Source organism: Sinohyriopsis cumingii, unplaced genomic scaffold (genome assembly GCF_028554795.1).
Source record: "Sinohyriopsis cumingii isolate HCF-2022 unplaced genomic scaffold, ASM2855479v2 utg000622l, whole genome shotgun sequence".
Taxonomy (NCBI): domain Eukaryota; kingdom Metazoa; phylum Mollusca; class Bivalvia; order Unionida; family Unionidae; genus Sinohyriopsis; species Sinohyriopsis cumingii.
The window spans coordinates 5356894-5376887 of NW_028315918.1; the positions used below are offsets into that span (position 1 = coordinate 5356894).

General features: G+C 32.9%; 2 protein-coding genes across 7 annotated transcripts in view; both read left to right on the forward strand.

The window, feature by feature from the left end:
* Nucleotides 1-4422, forward strand: part of LOC149773717 (baculoviral IAP repeat-containing protein 7-like) — a 51443-nt gene extending 47021 nt beyond the window's left edge. For all 5 annotated transcript variants that reach the window (XM_089946179.1, XM_089946178.1, XM_089946182.1 and 2 more), the window contains 3 exons: nt 2736-2852; nt 3489-3695; nt 4169-4422. In XM_089946179.1, the coding sequence (XP_089802305.1) occupies nt 2736-2852; nt 3489-3695; nt 4169-4362 (518 nt within the window). In that variant the 3' untranslated portion in view covers nt 4363-4422. The remainder of the gene's footprint in view (nt 1-2735; nt 2853-3488; nt 3696-4168) is intronic.
* Nucleotides 4423-5578: 1156 nt separating this feature from the next.
* Nucleotides 5579-19994, forward strand: part of LOC149773718 (putative inhibitor of apoptosis) — a 32370-nt gene continuing 17954 nt past the window's right edge. For both annotated transcript variants that reach the window (XM_089946184.1, XM_089946186.1), the window contains exons 1-5: nt 5579-6056; nt 8509-10169; nt 11978-12055; nt 14473-14587; nt 16704-16927. The gene's annotated coding sequence lies outside the window, so the exon portion shown is untranslated. The remainder of the gene's footprint in view (nt 6057-8508; nt 10170-11977; nt 12056-14472; nt 14588-16703; nt 16928-19994) is intronic.

Below are 19994 nucleotides of genomic sequence, written 5' to 3' on the forward strand. Positions count from 1 at the left end.
TTTCAGTAGATTTTAAAAATGTTATTATATTATGTTTATGTAAGGATTACTTACTTGTACAGGTCGTCAGATATGTTTGCGAACTCTTTCTTCGTATCAAGTCTATTCGGCTATTACATTCCTGAACCGTTCATCCGTTTTGTTTTCAAAATCTTTAAAGCAATGCATATGTCAAAATGTAGATAATTCGTGTTTGCATAAACGTGCCATCCACATTCTACTGCGTTAAGTCTTCCAATCTGTTAAAGACTAAAACATCGAAAATTACTTGATAATTTCAAATGTCATCAGTAAACTCAGAAATGTATCCCTTTCCCAAACGTGTTTTGTATCTTGCTAATTACATTATTACGCTTTTTTAAATTTAATGTTTCTGTTGTTGGTTAACCCAGTAGGTTGATCTTTGTATTTGATATGTTTTTCTAACATTTGCTTCGAGCGAAATTGTCTATATTTAACTATGATGATACTTATTGTACCCCTCCATCACCTTTGGTAAAATGTATTCACATCTGCTAATGTCCATATTATTGTCTATAAATTGAAGCATTTCAATATATGTTATTCTGATTATCTTGAACACTACAGATTTTTCATTTCCATAATATCATTAACCTTCAACTTCTGAAACAAATTTTCCTTCATCAGAATGTACCATTTTAGGTTTTCACTCTTTCAATATATCTCCATAAGTATCACGCATATCATGTCCTTTATCTTTGCCTACTCTATTCTATAAAGAGTAGTTTGAGAAATTATTTATCAGTCCCAAAACATTGTTGTATCTATTACTGTGTTTTATATGATTGCATATTAACAATGTTCACTTGTTATCAACTTGACTGAGTTAGGACTTTTCGTAGAAATACGCTTGAGCAGTGTTTAAGTAGATACATTATCTAAACATCCCTTCACTGCAGTATAGTTTAAGCTTGTATCTTTTAATTTGTTCCCTAAAATAATATATGATGCTTGCAAAATGAGTTTGAGCAAATAATCTGTACATGAAGATGTGGATCTTCCGAAAATCGTACGAAGTTGCTAACATAATGTTTAATCGGGTATAATGATTGGAATAGTGCGTGCACAATATAAAGTTAAATATACGCCAGACGCTGGTAATATTTATTCTTGTAAATTATGTCTATGGTCCACTCTGGATACTAACTAGCACGGCCAATATGTAACTTGCGACAAAATCTGACATATTTTAAGTTGATCAGATAGGCTAGTAAATATTTTACAAACAGTCTAAGGCAACGAAATACATTATTGAAGCCAATGTTTCACTTCAATACGAAGAAATTACTTCATTTGTTACGTACAACAGTTGAGAAACATTAATAATCTGAATCTCGGTTTGACGCTGCTGTCATTCATCAGTATTCAATGCTTGTAAGTTCTGTTGCATTTTACTCATATATAAGGTTATGGGCATTCCTCGAAGATGAAACATAAAACAAGATCACAAATTATCATCCAGAAATATGTAATTTTATAAATCACTGGAAAGAGAAGAATGATCTGTCTAAAATGTGTATGTTATATATATATATATATATATATATATATATATATATATATATATATATATATATATATATATATATATATATATATATATATATATATATATATATATATTCTGCTCAAGATATGCTTCAGCTGTATAATGGAAGAGCACTGCTCATTGGACCTCTGATAATAATGTCATTTTGTATTGCCGGGGTGAGAGCGTGTTTAATGCGTTACTTGCTTATCATATTGTGCTTACGTGAAAGTGATCTTCCTTTCCTGTCCGCTCTTTGCCGTCCATCCCAGATCAGCATCGTTACAACTTTAATGTAAGATACGATTTGAAGTATGAAATAAGAAGCTACATTGACAAGAGTATTGTCACTAACCTGAAACTAAATAAACGTTTTAGAGTTTTCAACAATCATCGTAAGGTTGCACTTTTGTACAAGAAATGTGTTTCATAGCTTTAGCATACGAAATTAGCGTTAGCGTACCAAATTGAAACGTATTTCAGATTTAGAAATGGTGTATATAATCAGATTTGAACATGTTTATTATCAATCGTATATATTTAACAATATTATGAAACTGTCATATTGCCACGAATATTTGCCCTTTCACTCCAACCGATACTGTATCTCGTTTGTAGACGAAATTGAGAGTTTACATTATTACTGCTTAATAAAATTTTGTACGTTTAGCAGTTTTTAATTTGTTGTTTCTTTGTCTCGATAATCTGTCTTAGTTTTCACTTTTACATGATGGTCTTCAGTATTCTTACTGCCGGAATAGATAGGTGAACTACCATTTTATTTTCTACGTGTGAAAACACGGTTCTCTTGTTTCCTTGTTTTTTTCTAGTTCAATAATATAATTATTTGTGATGTGGCTTTATGACATTATAACAACCATTTTCGTACCTGCTTCCGACATCTCCGAACGGATAAGAATATTTTAATCACATCAGTATGAAACTTCATTACAAACCAAGATATGTCAAGTTTACTTCCAAGACAGGTTATCTATGAGCCGCTTGGGTTCAACAGATGCTAAATTCTAAAATTCATCTTTCGCTGATATAAACAAATCACATGTACATACACTGACATGTACTCCTGGCACATTATACAAGCTATGCCTGCTCATGACGTGGTTGATGTTCATTTACTAAACACTTCGACACCGGGCTTCTCTTTTATAACATTTCTTTATTCTAGGTCAACAAAAACAATTGTCCGAGCCGGACCTGAGTACAACTGCAGCTTTAGCTGTCTTGGAATTCGGCTACTCGCAAGAAAAAGTAAAAATGGCCATCAGTGAATTAAGAAAGAATGGTGAGACAATATTTGCAAATAAAACTGGTGACGTTAATGTTATTCTATTCGAAAAATAAGTCATCAAATCAATACGACTGTTAGGTAATCAGCATATTGGTACTGAAAGAGGAAAAATTTCTGAAATTTTCATTATTCTGAATGTGGAAGTTCCATAACATGAAATGCAATCAATTCTGTTCCAAGATAACACAAATTACCTTTGTTATTTTTGTTTGATTAATCAGTGCTTTACGTTGTCATGATTTTAATTAATTATATACAGTCTTTAGTTGCGTATGCCTTGTGGTGTCTAACCGCAATAAGCCGAACCGAATTTCAATCTGTTATCTAGACACAATGTCAGTTGTGGGTATCAATTTTGCTTCCATGGTTAGTAGATCTTAAAATTGTTGATACCCTCTGCCTTCTTAAAACCTCTAAATATTATCCAGTATTTACAGCTAAGATGTATATATATCTACATTTATTTTGTTTACTGTTTTTGGCGTATTGCTTTTTTCATATACATTATTGAATTAAAACTGTGGCTGTTCTCAAACAAATATGACTCCATGATTTATACCCAGATGTGATCTGTTCTTTTCATAGCATGTATACTTCTCACGATGGGACAAATTGTCGTTTTGTTTATAGGGACATCACAAGTCACTGCTAATAGAATTCTTCAGATACTCTTGTCAAATGAAGAGAAAGATATGCTGCCTGTAAATGACGAGAAAGAAAAGAATGAGACAAAAACTAACATGTCAGTATCCAAGAGTAGTCCTGCAAAGAATATTTTTTCTGAGGAAAGGTTAACATCGATGAAGTCAAACAAAAATGCGACGTCTGACACAAAACGTAAGTTAATTTTAAAAATATTTCCCTTTGGTACTTCTGCTATAATCGTATCAGAAATTGTTTTGAAACGATATGACAAGGAGTTGACAATAAAAAGCTGACAATTTAGATGTTTTCTCTTTCCTTGATAGCGATTTTATTTTACATCTACAATTTCATTTTGTTAATGTATTCATGTTTGATTTGGTTTTATATATTATTACATGCATGCCTCGCAAGATTGTATGTATCTCTGGATACATCATTAGCTACTTTCTCCTTATCAAACAAGTTTCTTTCAGCAACTGTTATGATTGTCACTATTGTATTTTTATCTCAAAGTTCAGTTCAATTTATGTTCAAATGTAACTTTGTAACATCTAATTCTATCTGGCATGATACCCGATACACTTACTTGTTATACAAGTTAATGTTCTGTCACATAATTCTTTTAACAAATTAGTCGCTTGAACTTCTGTCGTTTATATCAACAGTAAGACGCATTTTGGAAGAAACGGATGATTTAAAGACTAAGATGATGTGCAAGCGCTGCAACAAGAATCAGAGGAACATGCTGCTACTTCCTTGCACACACTTCTGTTTGTGTGATCAGTGCTCAAAGGAGGTCTCCCTCTGCCCTGAATGCTGGAAACCTATCAAAGAAAGAGTCAAGACATACATCTCTTGAAGAAAACTTTTACTAATTATTATCTGAATAAATAAAAGCTATATGCCGTATAAAAAGTTATTTTAAACAGTTGCTTTGTTGTTCATTATCCATTTAAGGGGAAAATAAAATATGTTTTCGTCATAAAGTCATATTTACAGCGGCGGAAATAGATCTCCGCTACCTAATGTCATTTCGCTCTCTCAAAACCAATGGGTATGAATAATAGTTTTCGTTTACCTACAGGAAGGACGCTGCAGGAAGAGAACAAGAAGCATGAAGTCCACCCTTCCAATCATGCAATAAAAACTTTGAGGCTTAAGTGTCTATCATCAAGGATAAGTGTGGCATGGAACCACATACCTTAGCATGTGTTTGTTATCCCTTACACACCGCACAATTACTTCTCATTCATTGCCGCAATCATATTCATGTTTGTATTCCACTATTATTACCTTATAAATTACATCTTTCCTACGTTTTGTTAGACACATGTACATCTTAGATATGTATGTTGACAAGGAAGTAAAGCAGTCTTTTTGCTTTGACCGTTGACCTGTAGTTTCCTGTATTAAAGGAATTTCAGCTGGAAATAACATATTAACCTTTCAACGCACATGAACACGAAACATATATAGGTTTGCAAATTGTGCATTTACCATTCTACAGTGATTTCGATCACTTGCATGTGACTAACTTCCATCACAATTTGTTGTGTTTTTGTATTGTCCTTTGCAGGTACGTTCATTTGTCAACACTTTGGTCTTTGCAAATGAAGTGCTATATCTTTTTCAGTCTGTCAGTCAGGTTGGAGGTGCTGACAACTCTTGATTTTGTGTCAAAACCTATTGGCCAGCAGAAAGAATGTATACAGGTTGATTGTCTGTAGATTGTTTAATATCTTCATTTTCATTAGAATTATACTGTCTACGCCCGTAATTGACTTTAAATCTGGAATTTGTATTTTATTAATGCTATTGATTTATAATTATGTCGAATTCAGCTGTTGTCTTCAGCAAAGGGATCACCAGCTTGTGACAGATATCCATTTAAACTTATTTCACTTTTATTATTCATTACAGGTCTTGCTAACCAGATAACTATTTGGAACATGTTGATCGTCTCGTCTTGTTTCTTATTTTGCAAACTGTGTGACTCTTTGAAACAGGTAACAGATGAAGAATGGAAACTACTGAATTGGATATATAAATAAATATACAAGAAATAATGGTAAATCTTTGGTTAAATGTTCGGGAACGAAACGTACACTTTATTATCTTAAATGTATAGTAGCAAATGTTTCTGTGTGTGTGATTTGGATTTTTAACGTAGCAATAATAATGTTTCATTCATATAGCTACGATATCTGCAGTGTTGCAGTTTATGGTCATGTCTAACACTGGGACATCATGCCGCATACATTTAGCATCATGTCCCACCCAGTCATGGTATCCTGACACCAAACCAAATAGTTTTGACACTAACCTCTGAATGCTGAGAGTCTAGCGCGGCAGCTGCCAGTACATATTTTATAAGTCTTTGTTATGACTCTCACAGGGTTCGAACACGCGACAGCCCACATCCGAGACAGACGCTCTGACCACTTAGGCTACGGGAACGGTCAGCAGCAAAGGAACATACGATTTGGACATAAATGGCACATAGAGTGTGACGATGACTCGGAATGTTCGCAGGGGCCAAAGTTTTTAATGCGTGTAAATACATAACGATTTGTACCTTTTGTAAGCCTGAACATAACAAGATAACCTGATGTGATTTCGGATTTACAACAGAACAGTTTTGATGGTGATACAGTTACAATACTTAAAATGTTTAATAACGAACGACTTGAACGAGCAATTATTTATGATTAATATGTGCGTGTATATGATCCAAATATTGGATCAATTAACATAAAACGCGCGGACTTAATAATGAAAATACGAATAAATGGCTTTACACTGTATAAGCACAAGGGGTGAATAATGCACAATGATTTCACAAAGAAAGAATGATGTGTTTTACTCAAATAGCAAAGAAATGTATGTCTTCACTCAAATAGTGAAATTATGTAAACAAAATGGGACAGATATGAAAATTATCTCTACAGTCCCAAAAACACACTGGGTTTTACAAACCTCAAAAATTAGCCCACGGCTAAAAAATTACAGGTATGGAGTTGCATTCTGCCACCAACATACTCGGCTACCAGTCACACTGGCCAACCAAGTCGTCCGTATTCCAGGTTAGTCAATCAAGCAGTCAGCGCCCACCAATCTCGGTCAGCAACGGACGATCACCTGCTACTCGACCAGCAACATTGTCTATTCAGCTCTACGGCTGCAATGGTTCAGCTTCACAGCTGCTATGGTCGACTTCTAGGGTCGACTCCGATCACTCCGATAACTGATCGCTCTGGTCAACTCTACAGCTGATCACTCTGATCAGCTGAAATACATCTAACACCGTATACTTTGCATGACCCGGGCATATACGATAATACGTAATTACGTTATATACGGTACGTTATACAGATTACATTATCGGCACAATAATTACCAAAAACACAGGTTCAGAAGTAAACCTGACCGTGCCCGACAAGAATCCTACGGTACTAAACGGTTCTTACAAATGCAGCCTTATATTGCTAATATAAATCCTTTGCTAAGTCGCAAACAAGAATTGAAAATATTTGCATTATACTACGTAAACCAAAGCTACATACCAAACATACAAAAATAATTGTTAAAACTTATACACAATAACTTAATAATTAACATACCTCTACAGCTGAAGATGTGCAAGTCCTTAAAGTAGACTGCTCACTGATAAGACGTTTCGTAATGGCAATATTTAATATTACGGTGAGGCATTTATACACAGACGAAGTCGTCATACATTGCATTTGCGCTGAAAGCATTCGATTTTTCCCATTGAAAGCACTTCGCACATCGGGCAAATGATGAAACGAGCTCACTATTTCGAAATATTGTACAATATACATAAATCACCCTGGGTATCGTTGTACACAAAAAGCTCGGGGTACATGTATTTAATAAATAATTGACTTTATACAAATCCGAGACAACAACCGTAAGGTGTTTGCAATATTAAAATCCTGGTTGGTAAGTGACATAGAATTCACACAAAAAGCTGAAAGCTAATGTGCCAAATGTGACATTATTTTGATTAGGAAGAATGCGTCTTTATAAGAGAGCGTAGATAGTGTGAGACTAGTAGTAGTATGGAATCAAACCGATAAGTGACAGTGATAACTAGCTAAATTTATTAAAAGCGACACGGGATCACCTCAGGCTCTATTCACGCTATCTTCTTCATTGATCTGGATGTGACCTAAACGTGCTTTTTCCCCCTTACTGGCAGCCATCTTATTATTATAAGATTCTTGGCGGGTAAAAATGCAATTAAGAAAAGTATACCTTTATTGACAAATTCTTAAATATGAACCGAAAGGATTATGTTTGTGATACGCCATGTTACTATTTCATGTATTTGTTATTATTGATTTATTTATTTGTTATTTTTTTTTATTTATTTATTACCTATTGGCATGTTACATATTTCTAGAACTAGTACTTTGCTTATGTCACATCATTGTTTTCGTATTACCATCTTATGGAATAGAATTACCTAGGGATATTATATGTAAATTTGCGATCAAACCAAACTCAGGTTTGTTTTCAATAGTGATTATTTACAAAGGCATATAAAAGAGACTAAGGCTAAACCATCAGTATAAATAAAAAAAATTCACTTTTCCTTGAAGATGTTGATAATATTGTTTATTTTTCTTTCAGAAATTTAATGACATAACAACAATACGCCATTGCTCTATATTTACTGTTGTCAGCACTATAAACGTCCAATAAGTCTCAAAAATTGTATTTTCATCCACCTACTCCAAACAATCAGTAAAGATATTTTGTTGTTAGAGATCACTAATGAAGCGCAAACACATGAAACCTAATAATCAATATTTGATCAATATTCTAGTAAACTTGCACCTTTCGCTAACACTCTGCTAAGCAGGAATACCCACACTTGTGCCAGAATGGATTATTTTATATAGGGATGAGTGTGTGTGTGTGTGTGTGTGTGTGTGTGTGTGTGATTTAGATCTTTAACGTATTGTTAACAAGATCTCAGTCCTATCTCTACGATGTCTGCAGTGTGGCAGTTTATAGCGATGACCAGCACTGGGGCATCATTTTGCAGACATGTAGCATGATGTCCCACCAAGTCGAATTATCCTGACACCAGGCCGACCAGCCCTACCACTAACCTCTTAATGCTGAGCGCCAAGCGACGCAGCTTTTAGTACCATTTATATAAGTCTTTGGCATGATGCGGCCGGGGATCGAACCCACGACCTGCCGCACCCATGTTTTTGTTCTAACCACTAGGCCACCGGAGCGGTCTGATAAAGGGAAGATGTGTGGCTATTGTGATACTAGGCTCTAGATAGTCAGGTAACCGGATTATAATGTTTTGAAACAAATACAAACGTTTGTGCTTACTGTTGAAATATATCAATAATTTGGTACAACTACAGGTTGTGTAACTGCGAAATTGTATTTTTAAACAACGTACTTAAGACACGCAAAAATAAATAGATTTCTTAGAAATATGTGGAAGTTGATACATTTTGACACATTAACAGTCAAGAAGTGAATAAATAATATTTGAATTAAAATAATTGCTTTTAATTGACCGTTTCAAATGGCCATCAATGACGGTAGTTAACGTTACACGTTTACGTCTATATTTAAGCAAGATTATAGTATATTTACAAAGAGAGAAAAAAAAACCACAACATTCCACGTCTGTTTATGACGCATTCTAGATCATGTTTCCATTATATATACCAATTTAAATATCAGAAATACGTAACTATGTAAAATTAATCATCAAGATTTTAAAAGACTTGAATATAATGGGTCAGGTAAGATATTATGGTATGCCTTTTAACAGAACCTCGAGGAATTCTGTTCTGCTACGAATTTGGGATTTTTAAAAGTAATAAATTTCTTTGTTGAGAACAAAACGATGATATATTATTGACATATATATGTTCCTTCCCGGAATGTCGACACAGAGCCACAATAGTTGATCAGATTGTCCTTCGATATTGCAAGGAAAGGGACGTTTGTTGTTGTAAATAAAGATCTTGTACTTACGTCCTCTGTCGGCACACATTACCTTATTTTTAAACTACAGGATGGATTTTCATGTCAGGCGATGATCATGTTATATGAGAAAAATATGATTTGTATTTTAACGGAAAACTAGAAAATGATTGCTTCAATGAAGGTTTAAGAACACAGAGTAATTAGATAATTTGAAAAATACAACAAAAGTGTCGTTATTCTAATTTAAGTTTGGGTTGTAAAAGGTGTTGGACATACATTTTCTAAAGTTTCCGTAGTGAAAGATGGTGGGGCGACATTTTCTAGAGAGTGATTAGCTGAACATTATTACTCGCATGTGAAAATAAAGTTATGACACTGATGACTATTTCAGATTGTACTTCACCACTACATGAAGTTTTAAATGAATCTTGCTCTTAAAAGTTTACAAAGCAATGTTGACCAACCCATTTCGTGAACGGAGGAGTATTTCATATTTTAGAGAATTCAAAAGATTTACAAAACAGGCGTCAGTATCTGGAAACGTTATTATGAAACTGAATAAAATATTTCAGTAACGCCACTTCTGTGATACGTATTTCCAGTAGTTTCTTTCAGAGCTAGGATTGAATTGCAAGCCAAGGAGAACGGAAGAAAAAGCCAGGTTACGATGCCAATAAAGTAAGTGATTTAAAATAACATGTTTACCGGCACATTTGTTTTATATCTTTGAAGCAAAACACCAATGAAACTAGAATGATGTCAACGACAAAAGTTAAAATTAAACTACTTTAGTTTCATTGAATGTTAATCAAGGATTGAACTTTGTTTATTAAATGGCACAAGACAATGACAAAAATATGCTTAAAATGTTTGTAGAAAACGTTTTATTTAATTTAACTGAAAACAGCAGGTAATCTTTTACAAAGAAGCAGAGTGAACAGTATAAAGACATCTAAGTCTTTACGATAAAGTAAAGCATATATTACAGTTGTCAAAATTTACAATACATGTTCTATGAATGTCGACTGGTCCAAATAACAAGAAAACTATTGCATACGCAGAGTGGCATCAGATATCATATGACAATACAATATTTGAAAATAAAACGGAGATCTGAGAAAGAAATAAAGACGAAGACGATTGTACAAAATGAATTGTAAGAAATCTCTTGCTTCTGTGTCAAATCGAACTGCATGTATACAATGGCCGTATATTTCGTCTTGGTATTAAGATTATTGTCTGCTGATTTTGCTTCCATTATTTCCTTTATTTTCGAGAATATATATTCGGAAACAGAATACAAATGAAGATTTTTTACTGTTCATAACCTACTCTGATTGTATCCATACACAGTAGTTATTGTGCAGACTAGTGCTGAATTTAATAGAATGGTGATGCTAAATGTACATAGTTACTAAAATTTAATTACCGCCTTTTGATTAAGCATTAAAATATACATAGAGGATAAATAGTATATATTGAATCTGATTCATACCAGAAATGCAGGTTTAGTTTTCGTTCTATATATTCTATAATTGGAACATGTTTAAACAATTTGAAAGAAATGGTATTTACTGCTATCATTAAACGTCACCCGCAAAACAGTCTCTTTACGGTTGAAGCATATCATTATCAAACCAACGCTAAATCCATAAAGCAATAAACAGAACAACAAAAGGATATAATCATTCATAACAATATCATTGATTTATCAATGTGAATGTTAGAATTATTTTAAAATTTAACAATTTCATTGTAATAATAAAAAGATATCAACATTTTCATTTTTTTCTAAAACGATATAGATATTACATTGAAAGAATGTCACGTTCAGCTCTGTCGTGAATTATTAGATGCAATATAAAATAATTGTTTCCGTCATAAAAATTAGGTCTCATCTTCGAAGATATTTATGTCTTGATAGTTTTGATCAAAGACACAAATAACTATTGAGATAGAGGTACGTTCACCTCCATTATGTTAGGTAAGTTAAATATAGAATAAGACATGCAATGATTAAAACAATTAGGTGTTTGTTTTCACCGAAAATTATCTTAACAACGTCTACTTGCATGGTGTGTTTATTTATTTTGCTACCCATATCTTTGTGTTCTTTCACACTACTTATTTTTCAACAATCCTGTTTGCTATGAGTTTTCACAAACAAATATTCCTCTTTCAGTATTGTTACAGTTCTACTGCTATTATGTCTAAATCCTTTATACATTTGGTAACGTTTTAGGTGTTATATTAGTGTCCAATGTTTGGAAAGGTAGTAAATATCTTACTAGTTAAAGGCCATTGTAAACATGTGTTCTTCACAGAAATCTTTAATAAAATGGTTACTTTGTCTTCGTTGTTTAATTCAAGTCATTAATGTTCTTTATATTTTTAAAAGAGTACTTAGCCAATTAATTATTGCTTCGTGCACATAATTGTGAATGAACTGCGAAATTATTAATTAGGCATAGTGTTTTACTTTCTAGGCTGACGAGGAACCGTCTACCTCATGGGAACATTCTACTACGACTGAAAATACAGAAGATTTCAAAGATGATGTGTTGGTAAATGTTTTAATTATACAAATCTACTTGCTGTTTAGTGAGTATCACTTTGAGATATTCTATGATGATGCATTGCCTAATTTCTCTGTGCAGGCAGACATACCAGCAATAGAACTGACCGATGCGATGAACTGTCGTTCTGTCCATTGGCATATACAAAACTTACAGATCAAGAACGTTGTAAATGAAAGTATTAGTAAGCTGAGTACTGGAAATGTATGTACTAATATCAACAAAAAAGGTTTGCAATATGTTCAATAAACAACATTACTGTGTGATGACTTTTAAAATGAGTTATAACAGTGTAATTAATAATACTGTAAGAAAGCCAGTCGTTGAAGCATTTTTACCAAACACTTGTAACTTTGATGGATACTACCAGATGAATTGCTATTGGTTTCCAAGAATATCAGAAAATAGTTCGTAGATATAAAGAAGTCTTACCATTTGTGCTTAGATCATTTTTGATACTGGTACATCTTTTTCCAGCGATATATGGTGTAACGGTACCAATTGCGCAAGTCCAGGTGGGCGGAACTTGAGGTTTAGGGAACATTGTATTTCGAAATAAACAACAAAACTAGCTGTGATTTGTGCATTATGTAAGAGTTATACTTTCGGTTAGGCTTAAAAAAGTTATGCCTCCTGGCAACATGTGAGATTATGTTAATTCCTATCTAGATGATATTTTGTATGTTTTATGATTTTTTTAAAAAATGTAGTACACATGTCTGAAACTGTGTATGTTGTGACTATATAACTCTTACCCCTGTGTATTTCCAGCAGAGTTATCTCTCTTAAATGCAATAGAGTACCTGGTTTTGTCCTTGTCAAATTGACAATATAACACTGCTCTCATGAAAAGTGTGTGACATGCACGCTAAAGTAGAATATAAAATATATTTATTTCCCCAGACATTAGCATTAAGGTCTATTGAGAAACAATTGGTACCGTGATACCTAAAGGGAAGAATAGCCTTGCAGTGTATCCATAGAAATGCATACATGTGGGCTGCATTTATGAACTTTACTAGTCTGATGTAGGAAAACAAATGGGCGCTGAACAGTTTTGGTTAAATATTGAAAGTCCTTTAAGAATAAAATGTATGAAATCTTCATAAAATAGCACAAGTTGGCTTTGGATGGGGACTTTTGATAACTATAGCTATGACAGATATAGACTTGTGTTGCCTGATGTCATTATATATGTGCTGTTAGCTCCTAGATTGGAATACATGCAACAAAATAAGATATGTAAACATAATATAGTTTATTTTGGCCAAATATTAACTATTTTACCTGTAAAAGATGAAAAATCATGTGTACAAAAACAGCTATCTTGTTCTTGTAAGGCATGCCATAAACCAGGATAGAGAACACTCTAAGTACACTTGTACTTAGATCACATGTACCATGTAGGATGTTCTGGTATGAGTAATTTTAGGTAATTTATTAAAGATATGGTATTCCTTCCCACTTTGATTTTAATTGTCCTGCTTTAATTGTCCATTCGTGTACACTTTCCTGCCTCGAAATTGTTCATGCAGTTAGTTAAGTTCCCGTGCATTCCCTTTTGTTGAAGTAGCAGGGAGTACCAACAAATAAGAGCAGTTTCTTTCAGGCAGCATTTCCCATTGACACTTGTATAAGCCCAGTTATAATCTACTATTGACTTTCAATTAATTCTATTCATTTCTGTCCAGCAATTCTTGTGGAATTTCCATATTAGGTCCAACATTACTGATGGATAACCATTTTAGTCACACGGTGTGCATTCATTCCATTCAAATCTACAGTGTTCTGGAAACTTTGCATCCCATCGCAAGAATCCAAACTGGCATAAGATCATATCTGCATGGTTATGGAAGGTTGCACTCTACATGCCGGCATTGTAGAAAATATGAACTATGTGATATGAAAGAGTCGCGTCATCTCAGAAATTAAAATTACATGACTCTTGAGGTCTCCACTAAATATAGAAGTGTAAATGTTAGGTTCTCATTTTATCAATAATGTATTTTTGGATAATTTAATTGCAAAGAAGTTAATACAGGTTGTTCATGAACATGGATAATATATCAGAGGTTACCACACCTTATGTATATCATTCAGTTATCTCCCTTACACCAGTCATAGCATTTAAATTAAATAACAACTCACATTTTCAGTGACTGGTTATGAAAATAAAGAAAATATTTGTGAAGCATTATATTAGCCTCAGTCTTCATGCAAATGTAAGTAGAAGCAACTTAATTTCCCACAGTAAAGTGTACAAGTTTAAAAACTGATAAAGGATGTTTTCTTTGGTCCAGGCAAGTTAAGGCCTAATTTAAGCCCATTATTGTTAATTTCTTATGTAGAAGAAATATACATTATATGTATTTATATTATCTAAATTATTCACCCTTTTATATTAGATGGAAATAAACACCACTTTACCTGAAATTTGGGTACCTGTAAGGGATGTTATAGCACAGTTGCCTTTGGGCTGTCCTTGGACCTGTTGGGCCCTACCCCATATATTTGTCCAAGGTAAGGTCATCAAACATTCACTTCTCATTTTTCGCACTGCTGATTTTGCCTCCTTTAATTCCTTTATCATAAGCTACCTCTCCCTTTTGGATATACACTTTCCTCCTGTTTTTAACTCCATTTAACGCGCTATATTAGTGTTTATATTTGGCATTTTTGTGTATTTTATTCCCCTAATTTCACCCCCCCCCCATTCAACATAACCACTTAGAAGATGTGATTTACTATATTTGGTGACTGATTGGCTTACTGAATCAATTTATTCACAACAAAAAGGAGGAAAGCTTTCTATTTCTGTTACAAATAGGATGGGTAGGTAGACCTTTGTGTGAGGACTGGTGGTTAGTGACCACATGTATCTGCAGATAGTGTAAAGTGTTCAAAGCTTATACTTTATAATAAGATTGAGTCATGTCCACCTGTTTCTAGTGTTAAGTTCTGCGTCTACCAAGCAAATATAAATTCCTTTCTTTTAGGTGAATTGTACATTTTGAAGTAGGACAGGTAGATACTATTTGGTACATTGAACTTTGACCTAGTTATTACATAATATGACATAATGTGATTTATCCCATGTCACCCATGTGAAGTTCACTAAGTGCTGATATGAATAAGACACAACTCCTAGTTAAATAAATTCATTTTATTTCAAAACGTGATTTTGCTAATGAAGCAAAAGTATGAAAACAAGAGTTCAAACAGCTCAATGACATTTCTATATACAATCATATAAGACATAGCTTAGTACCTCATAAAATTGTTTTTCAAAAGTGAGACTAAGTACATTTGTTACTTATACAGTCCTGAACAATTTCACAGAATATTGGAAAAAATAAAGTTTGCTATAGGTATAACGGTACCAATTGCGCAACTCCAGGTGGGCGGAGCTTAAGGTGACATGCACGCTAAAGTAGAATATAAAATATATTTATTTCCCCAAACATTAGCATTAAGGTCTATGGAAAAACAATTGGTACCATGATACCATATGCTAATAACTGCATAAGTAGATTCAATACATTTACTAATTATTCAAAATGGATCTCAATTAAAACTTAAATTCTGTAAGGACAAGTAAAGAATAGATATAAGTTTATAATTGTTATAATTAGCTATAATTAATGTGTACAGAGTTTGTATAGAGCAAAATAATGCACATTTGTTACGGTTACATATGCTATCTTTACTGCTGAAACGTTAATATAATTCCTTCATTCTCTGACTGCCTTTAATATAATTTTTTAAGTTGTAATGTACTGGCCTTTATTTTAGTAAATTTGCATTCAGCATGTTGGAACGAACCGATTATACCGTGTTTTGGGTAAGTAAAATTGACATTTGAGAGACTACCGCCATGTTTACCATTAGTAACAAGTTGTATACGGTTATACGAAATGTGTAGGCATGGTAACCTAGTCTATGTTTCCAAACAATCTTTCCTATTGGTTTATACGTTATATGTTTATTAGAAATTAAATAGGACTTCAAGATACAACACTTTAAGAAATTCCGAACTATTTTACACCCAACGAAGTAAGAAATACAGAATCTGTAAATTCCGAACTATTTTACACCCAACGAAGTAAGAAATACAGAATCTGTAAATTCCGAACTATTTTACACCCAACGAAGTAAGAAATACAGAATCTGTAATTGATGATATATGTATTTTAGTAATTTCTCAAGAGCATAATTGCAAGATGCATATTTTGCTGTGTTGCTATTTCTTGCATTTATCCTTGAATAGAAGCATATTGTATTTTCACAAGAAGCATAATAGTGTTTTCTTTTTGTTTACAAGTGTTGATAGAAACGATAACATGCGATATTTCTGAGGATAACGTACAATTTTCATTAAATATGGCCCTTACTTATCTGTAGATTCTGATATTTAAAGTTACTATTTAATTCAACAAAAACAATGTCAGCTGTCTCCGTATCCAAGGCGTGTATAGTTAATTAGATCGTTACAGTAGTCACTCGTGATATGTTGCTGGTGTCCTCCTAAGTGTGGCAGACATGTGCGTGGAATGGAAGGAACGTATAAAATTACTAATTGGACAATAGATTACTCTACCTTACACGAATGTTTCTGACTTTCACAACCCTTTTTCAGAGAAAAAGAGGCGACGTATACTAACTAGAACCTCTTTCTTACAAGACATGATGAGATATACACTAACTAGAACCCTTTTCTTACAAGACATGATGAGACATACACTAACTAGAACCCTTTACTTACAAGACATGATGCCCAAATGATCCAAACAACGGCTCTGCAGGATAAGCATATCTGAAGAATGAAGAAAGTTAAAAAAGGCTCGTAAAGAAAACACAGAGGTAAAATATATTTAGAATAAAATTTATCGCAAAGCACGTTTGTATGATGCACAAGCAAACTGTATTCTTCCGACGCTGAGAAAAATAAGGTTACAAACTTTCCATAGTGAGCAAGGAGATAATCGCAGCAAGGTTATTTACTCTTTTTCTCTAAGACAAATAATATATATAAAAAACAAGACGGTTATTTTGGTACTAATAATATCTTCAATAAAATGGCATGAATAAACATATAAACAATATTTACGTCCAAGGCATCTGAACAGAGGATTATGGCGTTGTTATGGAATAAAACACTAAAACATGTGGCAGAGATAGAATAGTATCACTGTGACCAAAACATTAAGATTATACAATATATTAGCAGAAAATTACATCTAGTATTTATAACATGTCAGTTCCTGTATGTATCTGTCTGAAAACGTTTTTGTGTTAAAGATAGTCGCTATGTGGAGAGATTACTGTATGGATATGTTGGCATGATAATGACACCTAGGTAGGAATGGAAGACTTGGAAGTTTAGACACGTGATGAGTACAATGATTCATCTGGAAAACACTGATATAAAATAGCATTCGTCCTCAAATCTCTTTTGATAACAGTCGAAATTGATGAATGACACATCCATTCACTTTTTGACTTTTTTGTATACCCTGTAAAAGCTTTTAGACTATTTATGCCTAATGCATATTTCTCAGAACAAATCGCAGTTATAGTAAACGAAAACTTATTACTTAATATTAAAGTGTGATTCAGTGCTATACATTTTATTTTCGATCCCTACATCCACCGTGCTAACGTTTGTTGGGGCTTTGAGTTGCACACCCCGTTAGCACCTGTAGTAAGACTGTATTTTGTGACTTTGCACAGTATGAACCTTTAATCAACTACTGACAATATGTGTTGTTCATACCTTTTACCAGTTATGGTTCATGTAATAATTGTTTTGTTGATCTAGAATAAATCTTTACATGTGTCATAAGATTTCAACGAAATTTTAAGGAATAGCAGAAATTTGCCTCTTCACGAACATATATATATATATATATATATATATATATATATATATATATATATATATATATATATATATATATATATATATATATATATGGGCACACATATCAGTTCATTATTTCACTCTTTTAAAATTTCAAGGAACTAATTCCCGGTCACAAACACATTCTGTCGCCCTTGATGGTCTTAAATTGTATAAAATAATTAATTCTTGTTTCCCTAAGATGCATCACTAAACTATTTGTGTACCCCGTTATAAGTTGTTTACAAAATAATTATAGATAATGTACCTAATATTGTTAATGAAATTCACTTTCGAGCAATTTATACTTTTATATAAAGGTCTGATTTAACAATTGATCAGTTTTTACTTCAGAAGACGGCCTTTAATTGTGTTAGCAACTGAGTTGGTATTTTCTTCTAAAACAGAACGTTCATGTCAGATACAAACATATGCATCATTAAGCTGCGTCCGATAAGTCTCTTTGAATCTATTAGTGATTCATTTATCACTTTAATTTTGTACCATAATATTATAGAAAACTATCATGACAGCACATTTACATTTTATTTTCTATATTTTCTTCAGAAATGTGACGTCTTTTCTTAGAAACTACCTTGAAGATGGTGCGCAAACACCAGAGGAAAGCAAACAATCACATACCTTCTTGCACGCTCGTTTATTTGTGCAATAAATAATTTGTGCATCACAATGTCCCGCATAATGCAAGCGAGTCAAATACAGAATTAAAGCGTAGATCTTCTGGTAATATATCAACATTTCTTCGTTGTGCATTGCATGTACTTTAATCGGATGTATTTAGTAGGGCAGCATTCTTTATAATTTTATTTAGTTTATATTGTTTCTCGGTTTTAAAATGATATCACTTTACATAAAAAGGGCGTTTTAAACCACTGTTTAACACAATTATTTCAACCGTATATAGCTGGCAGTGCCTGTCATATATCACAATCTACAACACGTTTGTCATTTTAGGCTCATTAACGTACACTGAGAGACGTTAAACTCTTCTGGTTAGGGGTAATGTGTATATTTTCCCTCGAGTATGATCTATACGTTACTTACATTGCATCAAATTAATGGATTTAGTTTTAGTTAGTTTTTGCGTACAAAATACAATTTAATGTGTGTTCTTGGAAAGAGGAAAATGATGGTTTGCATGAATGGTTGCATTTAAAAAGTGTAGCTATCCTGTATCTTAACACATACATTAATTTCAGGATCATCGGAAAGTATGATCTAAAAGGAAATATTAAAATGTTCATGTTGCTTACGTTGATACCTTTAATACCTGGTAATGTGAAGAAATCGGACATCACAAAACACCATTAAATTACCTTCTGACAGCTTCACAATAAAAACCACAAACTGTAAAAGCGTTTTCGGCTAATTATGAAACGAGGTTATAGTAATAATAATAATAATAATAATAATAATGTTCAACTGCAATGTGCATAGGTTGTTATTCTGACTTTTCATTTTCCAGATCACTACTGGTATAATCCTTAAAACTGTTCATTTTACAGTCATGACATTTGATTGGAAAGTTTACATTTTATGACAAACTGTAATACAATTGGGATATCATTAATAGCGTTGATGGAAAATAATGTTTTGGTAAGAGTTTAATACTTGTAATAAACGTATATGTATTATTGAAAATTGAATTAAACATCTTGTCAGTATAATTGATGACTTTAATTATTAGTTACATCATTAAGTTTAGATATATATAAATATTTTGTTTCTCATGTCATAAAAAGATGTTTCACAGATTATTCTTTACCTTTTAATGGTCACTGAAATCGTTTTATCGTCAGCAATCATGATGTTTAAATAAATAAAATAAAGACTTTAGCTTAACTTTTATCTCCATGCACGTTTTAAAAAGGTTTGGGATTATTTCTTCCTGTATGTCTGTCAATCCATTTGTAGTGCACTGTTTCTCCTTCAGCTTTAAAACACAGTCTTAAAGATTATGATATGACTGGTTGTAGTTTCAAGATATCTATATATTTTTTAGTGTAA